Consider the following 15480-nt stretch of genomic DNA (forward strand, 5'->3'; position numbering starts at 1 on the left):
AGGGTCAGTGGCATGTGAGGAGTTTGAGAAAAAGCGATCGCTCTTTATGTCAGATCATTGGTATCCCTGCAGCGCCAAAAGTTGCTTGCTATTAATCTTTAAATCTTTATTTTTATATAGCGCTAACATATTCTATTCCGCAGCGCTTTACATACATCAGGAACACTGTCCCCATTGAGACTCACAATCTACATTCCCTATCTGTATGTCTTTGGAATGTGGGAGGAAACCGGAGAACCTGGAGGAAACCCACGCAAACAAGAGGAGAACATACAAACTCCTTGCAGATGTTGTCCTTGGTGGGATTTGAACCCAGGACCCCAGCACTGCAAAACTGCAGTGCTAACAACTGAGCAAGGAGGCTTAACAATGGCCTCTGTGTCTGCCATACACCTCAGAGTATAAGATCTGCTGGAGGTAGGGTCTAATTGGCTGTCAGTCAAAGATTGGCAGCCTAGATACTCCACTGCACTAGTATATTATCTATGTGAGTAAGGCTGCACTCACACAAGCGTATAATATGAACACAGGCTATCCATTGTTTTATTGGATAGTTCTCTGTCCAATATTATTCTATTGGGTAGTGACGATCAACGTATTTTTTTTCTCATGCCAATTCAGTATGCCCCTCTCCAATCCATCCTGAATGTGACAGCCAGAGTAGTATTTCTGTCCAGCCGCTTCACCAATGCCTCCAGCTTGTGCAAGTCATTACACTGGATACCCATCTGCTACAGAATACAATATCTTATCTCTCTTACCCACAAAACACTCCACAGTTCTGAACCACTTTATATCTCATCTCTGTCTATCACACTACCAGTGCCCTCTGCATCTGATCTAAGACTAACATCCTCCATAATCTGAACCTTGCACCTCCATCTGCAAGACTTCTCTTGTGCTGCACCAATTTTCTAGAATGCACTACCCCAGACATTCTGACTAATATCTAGCCCCATGTTTTTAAGCATGCTTTAAGAACATATCTCTTTAGACAAGCTTATCATCATTACTCACTAATCTAAAGCCTGCTTGACACCTTTCAATTAAGCATACGATATCGTATGCGATGTGACATGCCCCCATCGTATGTGCGGCACGTTCAATTTGTTGACTGTGTCGCATAATCGATTAAAAGCTGTCACACGTACTTACCCTTCCATACGACCTCGATGTGGGCAGCGAACATCTACTTCCTGGAGTGGGAGGGACGTTCGGCGTCACACGGTATCCAGCCAATAGAAGCGGAGGGGCGGAGATTAGCGGGATGTAAACATCCCGCCCACCCATTCCTTCCGCATTGCAGGCGGGATGCAGGTAAGATCTGTTCATCATTCCCGGGGTGTCACACACTGCAATGTGTGCTGCCTCGGGAACATTGAACAACCCGACGTGCAATTTTTAGGAAATGAACGACGTGTATGCAATGAACGGTTTTACGTTCAATCGCAGTCGCACGTAGCTGTCACACACTACAACACCACTAACGATGCCGGATGTGCGTCACTTACGACGTGACCCCACTGACACATCGTTAGATTTGTTGTGTAAAGCCCACTTAACTCTTCCCCTGTTCCCTACTTCTAATTATTAATCACAATCTGCTCCCTCCTAATCATCTGTCTCCTCATCCTCCATGCATCCAGTGGCACTTGGTAACTGCACTTGTATACTGTCTGATGAGCGGATCATGCAACTTTATAAGAAAACTCCTATTTATTACAATGACGGCTATTGACTATACATGACAAGTATGTTCTACCTACTGTGTGCCCCTATTTCCCCATAGATTGTAGCTTGCGAGCAGGGCCCTCACTCCTCCAGTAACTGTTTAACTACGTGTACATGTCTCCGCTAATTTGTAAGAGAGTTGTAAAATGCTGCGGAATATGTTGCCACTATATAAATTAAAATAATAATAATTATTATTATTATTTTTATTATTATATGTAGGTTTTAAAGGGACTATGTAACCACTTGGACCTTTTTAAAATGTTAATATGGGCATACAGGTTATAGAATGCTGAAAAAGGCATACCTTTATGTCTCATATCATATGCCTTGTTATGGATAAATCATCTTTTATCACTTTATAAAAATGAGCTCTTCCAGGCTGTGGGGCGGATGCTGCCTGGAAGATAACTCCGCCTCCAGAGCTTAATATAAATAAAAGGGATGTAACCAGTGTGACACAAGTAACTGACACAAACCAGGAGAAATGAAATTTGACTTCTTTCAAACACATTTTTTGCAGCATCCCACACATTACACATCACACTGCCCCTTCTATATAAATAAGCTCTGGAGGTGGAGTTATCTTCCAGGCAGCATCCGCCCCATAGCCTGGAAGAGCTCATTTATATAAAGTGATAAAATATGATTTTTCCCACAACAAGGAATCTGATATGAGGCAGACAGGTACGGCTTTTTTCAGCATTCTATAACCTGTATGCTCATATTAACAGTTTACAAAGGTCAAAGTGGTAACAGATTCCATTTATCTGGAACATTTTCTCATATAAGTACATACCTACTGGGCTGATATTTGTGGGAAATAATGTCATTGTCATTTGTAATTATATTGCAGACTGGTTAATAAATTTACTAACATACATTAAAACCAATTTGTTTCTCGACTCCAGAAACTATAACTTCACAGAGAGCTCAGTGAAGTCTTTTACATTGGCTTGACATGTATGTAAATGTGAGTTTTGGTACCATGCAAAAATACTGTGCAAGTGTTAACAGGAGTCATAATGATAAGGTGTTAGACAGTATCGAGCCTCCGGTGAAGCGCTGATTATACTCTGGATAAGGAATAAAGCTTCTATCACTCACCTGCAAATTGTGTCACTGATGAAATTGTATTTGTTTGTCTTTTCTCTACTAATAATGTAAGTGATCACTCTTTTCAAAGTATGCAAATATTTAATTCTTTAAAGAGTAACTAAAATATTATTTGTATTTACTTTTATATGCACTGGAGATCAAAGTTGGAGAACAACACACAATTTCCTAAATGTTGCGGTAATTGTGTCGTCCTATGTGATTATATCCTAAAATGCGTAAACTCGCAGTATTTTAAGCTTATTTCCTAAATTTAATTTTTTCAAAAGCACATAATAAAAATGTAAATGAGATAAATGAAAAAGGACACGGATCAAAATTAGAGAATGCTTTGAGATACCTGCAAGTTGTTGGTGTTAAGCTGGCATCTGGTGCTAATTTCCTTAATCATCTGACAAACACTATTTAAATGGCAGCCTAACTTTCCTGTTTGCACCAACTTTGCAAAAATGGTGTGCCATTCCAAAGTGACTGAAATCCTCCGACAGCAGGTTGTCCAGATGAAGGCCAAAGGGGTGACCCTATCAGCCATAGCAAGAGAAGTTGGTTGTTCCAAGTTTGTGATTTTGAGAATATTGCTTCTTTACAACATCACAAACTCTTTGAAGTCCCCCATAAAGGCTGGTTGCCCTCTAAAGACAAATGCAAGAGAGGACAGGATAATTGTTTCAACACTACAGCTGGAATTGCTCTCCAGTTCAGCACTGAACAGGGTAAGGATATGTCTCGTCATACAGTGTCATGACGTTAAAGAGCATTTGGACTGAAAGCCCACTCTGCACTAACCAAATCTCTCATTAGCAGAAGAAATCAAAAGGCTAGACTCACCTTTGGTGAGGAGCATGTTGTGTTGACTGAGAAGTGGTCCACAGTTCATTTTAGTGATGAAAGCAAGTTTAATTTATTTGGATCTGATGGGAAATATTATGTTCATTGACAAATTGGGGAAAGACTGAACCCAAAGTGTGTTAAGAAGTCAGTGAAAGGTGCTGGAGGAAGTGTCATGGTTTGGGGAATGTTTTCTGCAGCAGGAGTTGGACCTCTCATACAGCTACATGGCAGAGTGAATACAAGTGTGTATCAGAACCTTCTTCAACAACTCGTGGTTCCTTACTTGCGTTCATTACTCAATCAGTCAGCAATTTTCATGCAGACAATGCCCCCTGTCACACAGCAAAATGGGTAAAGCAGTCCTTATAACAGAAAACATTGAAACAATTAAATGGCCAGCCCAGAGTCCTGATCTAATCCCATTAGAAAACCTCTGGAAATTCATTGGAGACAAACGTTATGGCCTAGAAACCCACAACAGTCAAAGAACTGTAGAAGGGACTGGAAGAAGAGTGGACCAAAATCACACCAGAGCAGTGTGAGAGACTAGTGATGTCCTGTGGCCGCAGATGTGCTGAAGTCATTCACAGCGACGTCCTGTAAACGCCCTACTGTTGGTGACTGTTGTTACCTTCAGAAAATTTAGTTATAGTCTTTGTGCTAAAGTCATTGTTGTTCTCTAATTATGATCATCACATTTTGGACAAAATAAAGGTTTTATGGTGATAAACTTTGGATCTTTTGTAAAACACTGTTCTAGTGGCATGGTGCACCCCTTACAAAAATACTGCAAATGTTCACCAATGTAGATTACATTATTTCTCAAAAAAGCAAGTGATCACACATTGTTCTCTAATTTTGCTCTCCAGTGTATATATATATATATATATATATATATATATATATATATATATATATATATATATATATATATATATATATATATATGATTTATAGGCATATTATGTCTGCCGATCAGTGAGAGTTTGGGTCCTGAGACCCCCTCTGATCGCTGAAAAGATGTCTGAAAAGTGTGAGGTTGGTGACAAAGGAATGCACCGCTCCTGCCTTAAAGCACAGATACAACATATCCCTAGTAACTAGTGATGGATGGACTCGCAGGTACCCGGATCTGCGGGTCAAACCGGGTTAAAAAAAGAATAATTATTTGGGTCCGGAATTCATCTGAATATCTGGCCAGATGCAGGTCTCCATATTAGTCTATGGGACCAGAATCCAGCACTTTAAAATGGTGGTAGAAGGAATAGGGAGATTGGAACAGGCGCATTATACTTACTGAGTATCTGAGCGGCTCTAACGCTACTTCCGGGGCCGCTCATTATTCTTCATACATATTCTCTGCTTCTCCCGCCCATCAGCAGTCACCGCGTCTCCTGTTGCAGTCAGACGCGGCCCCCACCCTGTGTGACAATGTGTCTGACAGCAACTAATCAGAGACGCCGGGACTGCTGGTGGGTGGGGGAAGCAGTAAATATGTATGAAGGATAATGAATAGCCCCGGAAGTAGACTGAGCAGCCTGGAAGCAGAATTACAGCCACTCTAAAGGCCGCTTTACACGCTGCGATATCGGTACCGATATCGCTAGCGTGCGTTCCCGTCCCCATCGGTTGTGCGACATGGGCTAATCGCTGCACGTGTCGCACAACATCGCCCAGACCTGTCACACATACTTACCTTCACTGCGACGTCGCTGTGACGGGCGAACCGTCTCCTTTCTAAGGGGGCGGTCGTTCAGCGTCACAGTGACGTAACAGCAACGTCACTGAACCGCCGCCCAATAGAAGCGGAGGGGCGGAGATGAGCGGGACATAACATCCCGCCCACCTCCTTCCTTCCGCATAGCGGCCGGGAGGCAGGTAAGGAGAGGTTCCTCGTTCCTGCGGTGTCACACGGAGCGATATGTGCTGCCACAGGAACGAGGAACAACATCGTTACTGCTGCAGTAACGATAATTGAGAGTGGACCCCCATGTCACCGATGAGCGATTTTGCTTGTTTTTGCGACGATGCAAAATCGCTCATCGGTGTCACACGCAACGGCATTACTAATGCGGCCGGATGTGCGTCACAAATTCCGTGACCCCAACGACTTCGCATTAGCGATGTCGTAGCGAGTAAAGCCCGCTTTAGACCGGTAAGTATAAAGTGCTTGCTTTATTCTTATTTTCTTAATTTTGTCTTTGATTTTCTTTTTTTTCATTGCCCAGGTGGCTGGAACCAGGTTGTTACCCGGAGTTCACTGAGAGACTCAGGGTCGGTGCTCGGGGTTTTTTTTTTAACTCTCACGGATCCGGACTTTTACAGTCTGGGTCCGCCCATCATTACTAGTAACTCAAAGTTTAGTTATTTTTTATGAGTATAAGAAGTCTAAACAAATTTTGCTCTTGATATAATTCATGGAATAGGAGTTAGAGGTTAACTCCTCAACCTCTTACGATTGTGATTTCTCAAAGTATTAGGCTATGTGCGCAAGCTGAGTAATTGGATGGTGAAATCCTGCATCAAATCTGCATCTCTTGGCAGAAAAAAAACGGGCGTTTTTGCCACGATTTTGCTGTTTTTTTGCCACATTTTTTTCCTTACGATTTTCATGGATTCTGGGGTGGAAAAATGTCTAAAGAATTGACATGCTGCAGATTTATTTCTGCAGCAAATCTGCAAGGGAAAAAAAGCAATGTACACAAAACTTCGATTCTCATTGAGTATGCTGACATAAGGATTTACATGTAGTTTCGAGGCCAAAATTGCACTAAAAACGAGATAAAAATGAACTGGGTTCACATACCCTTATTAATATCCCCTTCAGTTTTTAAGGATTGATTGTCAGAGGTTCAGCTTCGATAACTCTTGTATTACAATTCGACAAGTCAAATGAAGTCTCTCTATTCAGTCTCATTGAGAACAGGGGCCATAGTGGGGCATAAGGACAGAGGTTGTCTCCGTTGTACATACCCATAAGGGAACTGTCTTGACTTGACAGGACTGATCAGTTGTAGGTTTTCCGCAGTATAAAATTCACAGCTGTGGATCAACACCAAATCAGGCAAAAAATGTTGCTAAAATGCTGCGGATTTGCAGCAGTTTTTGATCTTCTGCATTAGAGTAAAATCTACAAAGAAAGCTTACTTGCAAACGTTGCAGATTAGGTGCAGAAATTTTGTGCACCTCCTGGCACAGCTGGCATGAAGATAGACCTGCAGATTTGACCACAATCTAATCCAATTCTGCATAAAAACTGCACTGAGCGTACAAGGCCTAAATCCGCTGGCTAAATTTACATGGTTTGGACATCTTATTTACAGATCTGGTGAATTTACACTGCAGATTGTCTCTGCAGCATGTGGATAAAATGTTGAAAAATCCACTGGATGTACGGCATTGTGTGCACATACTGAAATACTAGAATTCGTGCGAATGGATTCCCTAGACTTGGTGGAGCACCCGGGTCAGTAATCTGTGGTTGCCGGATGGGAACCCTGTAAACCGTCTGCTACCTGCCAGCATCCATGGCTCTTCTTTTGATTTGCTGGGCTGGCATGACATCATCTTTGCTTCATGACACACATGTGATGTTGCACCACGCTGGCCAATCAAAAGAAGATCTATGCCATTGGGTAAAAGCTGGTTCACAGGGCTTGACTCTGACAGAAATAGCTTAATGCTGTGGCTGCTGGATCAGGTTCTGCTAATCAATTTGCACCAATTCTACCAAATACTAAAATGTTGGATGGCCTTTTACAGGAATTGCCCAAGATGAGGTTTTCAGAGATCAGTTAAAAGGCTTTGAGGGGGTAACATCAGTCACAATCCCTGCCAGCTGATTGTGCCAGGAGTTCTCCTCACATTTTCCCAAAAAGCAGGTTTTGCCAAACAAATTGCTTATGAATTCTGGCATCTGGAATATCCCAAGGACAGGGGCATAACTAATACTAGGTGCAAGAGATGCACCAGGTCCCAATGTTGGTAATATTTATTGAAGACCTGTAACAGTTGGGCTGAGAAGCTTGGAATCATGCCACTCTCCGGGAACATTGGCTTTACATTATTGTCTTGTGCATAACAGATGTGAAGTGTTTTCCTATTTTTGCCAAAAAAAAGGAAATCTTTTTTTTTTCTTTTTTCTTTTTTTGTAATAGTCATTTGTTTTGCTTTTATGCGGTGGATACTTTACTTTTATTGAAGCTTTAATGTTAGATGTTAGACTTCAGTCATGTTATATAGTGCAAAAGAGGGTCACCTTCTGTTAGACAATGAATTATTCCATACCAGTCTGACTGCACACTGGACAGCATTCACCGGTGGGAATCTCCGTCTTAGGACAAGTAAGAGGGGGGCAGGCCGTTTCATCACAAATCTCATTCCCATTAGAGCACATGCAGGTCACGCATGGCTTAGGAGACCACACGGCCTTATCATACATCGCCATGCCATTTACCATGCAGTGACCTTTCTTGGCTGTAAGAGAGAAAAAACAAAATTATTACTTACTGCAATAATACTGAAATTTTGATGTTTTCACTTGCAGATATTTTATTTGGATTGCATTTTAACTAGTGGCTTCACATTACAAGGCAAAGTTTGGTCTATAAATGTTTCCAATCTCGATTGATGCCCCTGCTAGAACCGATTTAAAGAGGTTGGCAATCACTTTAACAATGATTGCCTATCCGTAGGATAGGTCATCAATGCTTAATTGGCTGGTGTCCCATACCCGACACTCCTGCCAATCAGCTGTTCTAGGTGCTGGCAGCAGGAGCAGGTGGCCGTAAATGCTCAGTTCTGGAGCTGCCCAGTCAACTGATAGTGGCTGCAGTCGGTTATTGCACATCCACCTCTTATTGATTAGAATGGGAGGTGGATGTGAAGTACATGGGGGGTGCTGGGTGTCTGACGCCAACTGATCAGACATTTATGACCGATCTTAAGAATACACCATCAATGTTAAAATACGTGTAAACAAAGTGTTTATCTAGCTCACCTGATTCAAGGAGACCACTAGATCCGGACCATGCAGGTAAGAAAAAAGTCGGCCAAACCTTGAAAATGCATATCCAAAGAGGTGATTCCAGCAAACAAGTCCAGAAAAATTAATATAAAAAATACAAATTTATTGGTAATAGTTATAAAAATCCATTAAGGTCACAGACAAGTCCATAAATGAGAAGACGCGTTTTGAACGTCTAGTTCAAAAGGCCCCGTCACACACAGAGCTAAATTTTTGGCAGATCTGTGGTTGCAGTGAAATCATGGACATATTGTTCCATTTGTACACAGCCACAAACCTGGCACTGATTGTCCACAATTTCACTGCAACCACAGATCTGCCAAAGATTTATCTCTGTGTGTGACAGGGCCTTTTGAACTAGACGTTCAAAACGCGTCTTCTCATTTATGGACTTGTCTGTGACCTTAAAGGATTTTTATAACTATTACCAATAAATTTGTATTTTTTATATTAATTTTTTTGGACTCCTTTGCTGGAATCACCTCTTTGGATATGCACCATCAATGTTAGGGGTACTTTGCACGCTGCGACATCGCAGGCCGATGCTGCGATGCCGAGCGCGATAGTCCCCGCCCCCGTCGCAGCAGCGATATCCTTGTGATAGCTGCCGTAGCGAACATTATCGCTACGGCAGCTTCACATGGACTCACCTGTCCTGCGACCGTCGCTCTGGCCGGCGACCCGCCTCCTTGTTAAGGGGGCGGGTCGTGCGGCGTCACTGTGACGTCACACGGCAGGCGGCAAATAGGGGCGGAGATGAGCAGGATGTAAACATCCCGCCCACCTCCTTCCTTCCGCATATCCTACGGAAGCTGCAGTGACGCCGGTAGGAGATGTTCCTCGCTCCTGCGACTTCACACACAGCGATGTGTGCTGCCACAGGAGGGAGGAACAACATCGGACTGTCGCGTCAGCGTAATTATGGATTATGCCGACGCTGCACCGATGATACGATTACGACGCTTTTGCGCTCGTTAATCGTATCATCGAGCCTTTACACACTACGATGTCGCATGCGATGCCGGAAGTGCGTCATTTTCAATTTGACCCCACCGACATCGCACCTGCGATGTCGTAGTGTGCAAAGCCCACCTAAAAGTAGTGGCCAACCTCCTTAAGGAATTTCTCCATTTGGAGTGGTCAAATAATGACAAATACTTAAAGTTTATAGGATTATTGCAACTCTGCTATCAATCAGTACTAGATTAACATGTTTTTGTAATATTTTCCTTTCACTTGGCAAAAAGGAATAAACCCTTTCTAGCTTATCTATTTTATACAGTCTTCAGACCCCCTATACATGAGATTGATAACAAGGCATGTTGATTGTGGCAGGTTCAACAATTAACATCCATTGGATAGGAAATAAGTGACTGGTATTTGTCCACTGGGACTCCCTCTAATTTTTAAAATGGGAGGTTGAATTAGGCTGTATTTTGCTTGCATAACCATTGCTCCAGTCACTTTAGTGGATCTTTGGGGATAGTAACATACATGTGTGACTACCCACCCATTAACAGTGAATACATGGAGAAGTTGTAATCAATGATGGGTGAGCAGAACAATACTCATTGCTCGAAATAAGTGAGCACTACGATGCTCAGGTGCTAGTTACTTGAGTCGAGCTGGTAAAACACTCGAATGGGCTCAACTCGAGTAACGACTATAATAGAAGTTAATGACTGGCCAGTTCAGCTCTCTGGCCACATACAGCCAGCCATAAACTAAGCATTTCCGTTAGAGGGAAGGCAGGGAAGGGGGGTTTGGGACACACCACATCCAAGAACATTGTTTATACGCCCTTAATGAGAGCCATTCAAAGACTGGAGATGCAGGCTCACAACATTCAGTGAAGCAAGCATGTGTTTAATGTTGATGTTTCATGAACGGCACATTCGAGCACCCGCAATACTCGGCCGAGCACCGAGCGTACCCAAGAAGCCCAATGCTCAATCAAGTACCAAGCAGTGCCGAGCACGCTCACTCATCACTACTGGTTATGAATGCACATCATTGACACAGAGGATACGGGATCCCTTTTCCCAGAATCAGTGAGGTTTCTAACAGTTAGATACCCACTAATTATGCAGTTATCATTGCTCCTGTGCATAGTTAATAGATGTTGTAAATGGGTTAAAGGGGTTATCCGGCTTCTTTGACCTTTTTTTTTTTTATTTCCCTATTGGGCTACATTGGGGCAGGTAAGTAGATAGAGACCACTTACCTGCCCTGCTGTCAGCCCCTCTCCCCCGACTCAGAGCGGTCATGTGACCACTCCTGCCGCGATTTTGCTGCTTCCGGTCATTTCATGTCAACATGGGCAGGGCCATGTTGACATGCAAATGTGGAAACAGCATGTCGCCTCCCTGCTGGGTGTCTACAGTGTGATGAGCCCCGCCCCCTTCCCTGCACCCTCCCACACATTCCCCCGCACCTCTTTTACTCTCCAGTAACCTCCCCCTGCACTGCTGTGGGGTCCGTGACCTGGGGGCAGGGCCTGGCGGCAGCTGCCGTGGTGTCAGCCCCAGCACTGGGCCCCCTGCTCAGGATCGCACATTCAAATATACCGGCATCGCAGATCACAGATGCCGATACATTTGAAAGTGCTGATGAGAAGCAGCGCAGGGCTGCTTCTCATCACTGTCCCTCCCGCTGTCTGTGCTCTCTTCAGCACAGCGATGACGTCACTACTGTGCTGATATGGCCAGAGCACAGACAGCGCGCGAACGTGCAGGAGCGGCGGGGACCGAGGAAGGTTGAGTATGTATTCCACATGTGTTCCCGATGGGGATGGGGGAGTTTGCAGAGCCATATGTGTGCGTGTGCAGAGCCATATGTGTGCGTGTGTGGTGCAGAGCCATATGTGTGCGTGTGCAGAGCCATGTGTGTGCGTGTGCGGTGCAGAGCCATATGTGTGCGTGTGCAGAGCCATGTGTGTGCGGTGCAGAGCCATATGTGTGCGGTACAGAGCCATATGTGTGCATGTGCGGTGCAGAGCCATATGTGTGCGTGTGCAGAGCCATGTGTGTGCGTGTGCGGTGCAGAGCCATATGTGTGCGTGTGCGGTGCAGAGCCATATGTGTGCGTAGCCATGTGTATGCGTGTGCGGTGCAGAGCCATATGTGTGCGGTGCAGAGCCATATGTGTGCGTGTGCAGAGCCATGTGTGTGCGTGTGCGGTGCAGAGCCATATGTGTGCGGTACAGTGCCATATGTGTGCGGTGCATAGCCATATGTGTACGTGTGCGGTGCAGAGCCATATGTGTGCATGTGCAGAGCCATATGTGTGCGTGTGCGGTGCAGAGCCATATGTGTGCGTGTGCGGTGCAGAGCCATATGTGTGCGTGTGCGGTGCAGAGCCCGATGTCGGGCTGTTATTTGCAATGCTGTAGTGATACCAGGTCAGGTGCTGGGGAAGAATACTGACAGGGAATGTGTGCAGGGGGCGGGCAGGGGGCGAGGCTGGACACTGGGGTGGGTGGTGACAGCCCTGACTGAGGTTTTGCACAGGAAGTGGTCATGTTTGCTGGATCTGAATGTAAACAAGAGCTGCAGAGAATAAAGGGATAATTCAAGAGGAACAAAAGTTAGAAAACAAAAAATAACAATGTAGGTGTGATTTATATGACAATACAGCACAGATAAACTCAAAAATGTTTGTTAAGCTAATGTCGGACAACTCCTTTAATCCCTTTTTGTAGTACTGTAAAGTAAATAGACTAAAACAAGCCAACATTTAGGGGTGCTTCACACATAGCGAGATCGCTACCGAAATCGCTGCTACGGCACGGTTTTGGTGACGCAACAGTGACCTCATTAGCGATCTCGCTGTGTGTGACACTGAGCAGCGATCTGGCCCCTGCTGCCAGATCGCTGCTCGTTACACACAGCCCTGGTTCGTTTTCTTCAAAGGCGCTCTCCCACTGTGACACACAGATCGCTGTGTGTGACAGCGAGAGAGCGACGAAATGAAGCGAGTAGGGAGCAGGAGCCGGCATCTGGCAGCCTGCGGTAAGCTGTAACCAGGGTAAACATCAGGTAACCAAGGTGGTTACCCGATATTTACCTTAGTTACCAGCCTCTGCAGCTCTCACGCTGCCAGTGCCGGCTCCGGCTCTCTGCACATGTACCTGCATTACACATCGGGTTAATTAACCCGATGTGTACTGTAGCTAGGAGAGCAAGGAGCCAGCGCTAAACAGTGTGCGCGGCTCCCTGCTCTCTGCACATGTAGCTGCAGTACACATCGGGTTAATTAACCCGATGTGTACTGTAGCTAGGAGAGCAGGGAGCCAGCGCTAAGCAGTGTGCGCGGCTCCCTGCTCTCGCGGTTATGATCGCTGCTGCGTCTGCTGTGTTTGACAGCTAAGCAGCGATCATAACAGCGACTTACAAGGTCGCTGTTACGTCACAGAAAATGGTGACGTAACAGCGACCTCGTTGTCGCTGTCGCTTAGTGTGAACCAGCCCTTACTGTATTTCGTCCGTTTTGAAAGAAATACAGTTGGCTGGGATCAATTATAGCTCATTGTTCCATTTTTTTTTTACCAAAAATGTGCCTTAATTTTATTTCATATTTGTTGAGGGTTTTGTGGTAGATCGCGCTAAATTGTATTTATAGCCTCTCTTAATGGATTTAATTAATATACAGCATGATGATGAAAATGGTTTTAATTATTATTTTTTTTTACTTTAACCCTGTGTTGCTAACACGGTTACTGTTAAAATACCCTGGGTTGGGAGGCTAAATAGCTTTACTTTTCTCCTGTAACCTCAATCTTTTATATGGGTGTGCTGTGCAGAAGGCAGAAAACACTCATTGTAATGTGCTTTCTCTAAGCATGCTGAAACTATCATCAGACGTAAGTAATTAATTTCCTGTAAATCCAAAATGGTGTATGTAAAGGATTTTAGGTTAGAAGGAAACCCGAGGATTTGCATACATTTCGGAAATTATAGAGCAAGATTGTCCATCTAAAACTTAAACATTTACATTGTTTTCTCACGAAGACAACAAAAAAACAACAACTCTGGACCCCCTTTATGACCCAAAATGGAAAGTAAGAGAAGTTCCCTCTCTAGCAGACTTTGGATAATGTAAGTTAGGACAATAAGAAAATTAAAAAGATATCTAAAACTAAACTTATGATTTTGGAAGAATTATATAATACAATATATAACTACACTATATATTTGTAATAAAATGTAACGTTGGAAAACAGAGATTTCTAATAGAGATGGATGAACCTGCAGGTTTCAGTGGGTCCAGCTGGATTTAAAAAAAAAAAAAAATTCGGTTCGGGACTGGACTTGAGCCCAAACCCTATATGACTCCTTGGGGACCCGAACTTGTGTGCTATAAAATAGTGTTCATAAGGGTTAAGAGGCTTTAAAAGGAAGCAAAACGGGGATTAAAGCAGGACAACTATACTTACCGAGACTCTGCTCAGCTGTCACACTGCTTCATTAAGTCTCCTACATATTCACTGCTTCCCCCGTCTATCTGGGTATCAAAATACGGTGTAAACTACACCTTTTTTTCCATTTATTTATTCATTTTTACACTCTACTTCAGCACCCAGACAGCTAGTGTGACGGCAACCAATCACAGACGCCGGCAGTCTGACTGCAGTCAATCACAGACGCTGTCACAGAGGGTGGGCGGGGGAAGCAGTGCATATTCATAATGGTTAATGAGCGGACCTGTAAGCAGTGTGACAGCCAAGAGGTAAGTATAATTCTCCTGCTTTAATCCCTATTTTGCTTCCTTTTCCCTTTTTCTTTATTTTTTTCTGGGTGGCCAAACCTGAACAGTAACACAGACTTTCCTGTCCGTATTTGGGGTCCATGCACAGACACTAGGTATCCAGTTTGGACCCCGAACTTTATAGTTCGAGTTCACCTATCACTAGTTTTTAACTAAAATCCATCCAAAACAGGGTTTCAGATTGAAAAATTCACATTCTTTATCCAATGTGAAGATTCGTAATTTCCTTCTATAGCTAGCTATGCAATTTAGATTTGGCAACTGACCATAAATAATTTAGCAATGGATAATTTGCAGTATATAAGTCCATTATGAAGTCATTGTATCCCATGTCTTACATTACCAGTGTCTCCTTGTTCGTATTTGCCATTACTTTCTCCAACCACAGAACACATGCAATGTAATTTTTCAGTTGCTCAACTCTCCGTCACGTTTGCCACCCTATAATTTGCTAGCAACAGTTCTTAGAGATTTTTGTTATAGTCATCATTGTACTATGAAATATATCCTTAATTGGGGACTATAAACTGTTTTGCGGCTTTGTGAATTAGAGTTTACTTGTTTTTTTTAATGGAAGACAGGAAAGATTCCTAAACCTTTAAATGGCAGTACAAAATAATATTATATTATAGTCAACCACTTTTTACATTTAAGAGAATCATAAATCAATCAAAAGAGGAAAGTATGGCGGATTTATAAGACTCATTATTGTTACAAATTGTCTATATATTTGCTTCCTCTTAAAAAATGGCAGCTGTCAGCAAATTCTGCTTAAAGAAATTCCCCACTTTTTATAGATTACCGTATTTTTCTGACTACAAGACGCACCGGACCATAAGACGCACCCTGGTTTTAGAGGAGGAAAATAGGAAAATAAAATTTTAAGCAAAAAATGTGGTCATGACACACTGTTATGGGGCGAGGATCTGCTGCTGACACTGTTATGGGGTAATGTCCCCAAATTCTCTGCTGAGGTACCCCATCCTGGTATATGCCCTCATCCTGCTATA

General features: G+C 43.5%; 2 protein-coding genes across 7 annotated transcripts in view; one reads left to right on the forward strand and one right to left on the reverse strand.

The window, feature by feature from the left end:
• The window catches only part of LOC142249854 (centromere protein P-like), a 389082-nt gene that overhangs the window by 295112 nt on the left and 78490 nt on the right, over window positions 1-15480 (forward strand). The gene's annotated exons all lie outside the window — the stretch shown is intronic.
• The window catches only part of ECM2 (extracellular matrix protein 2), a 68246-nt gene that overhangs the window by 34062 nt on the left and 18704 nt on the right, over window positions 1-15480 (reverse strand). For all 5 annotated transcript variants that reach the window (XM_075320854.1, XM_075320853.1, XM_075320851.1 and 2 more), the window contains exon 3: window positions 7966-8154. In XM_075320854.1, coding sequence (XP_075176969.1) covers window positions 7966-8154 — 189 coding nt within the window. The remainder of the gene's footprint in view (window positions 1-7965; window positions 8155-15480) is intronic.

Source organism: Anomaloglossus baeobatrachus, chromosome 8 (assembly GCF_048569485.1).
Source record: "Anomaloglossus baeobatrachus isolate aAnoBae1 chromosome 8, aAnoBae1.hap1, whole genome shotgun sequence".
NCBI lineage: Eukaryota > Metazoa > Chordata > Amphibia > Anura > Aromobatidae > Anomaloglossus > Anomaloglossus baeobatrachus.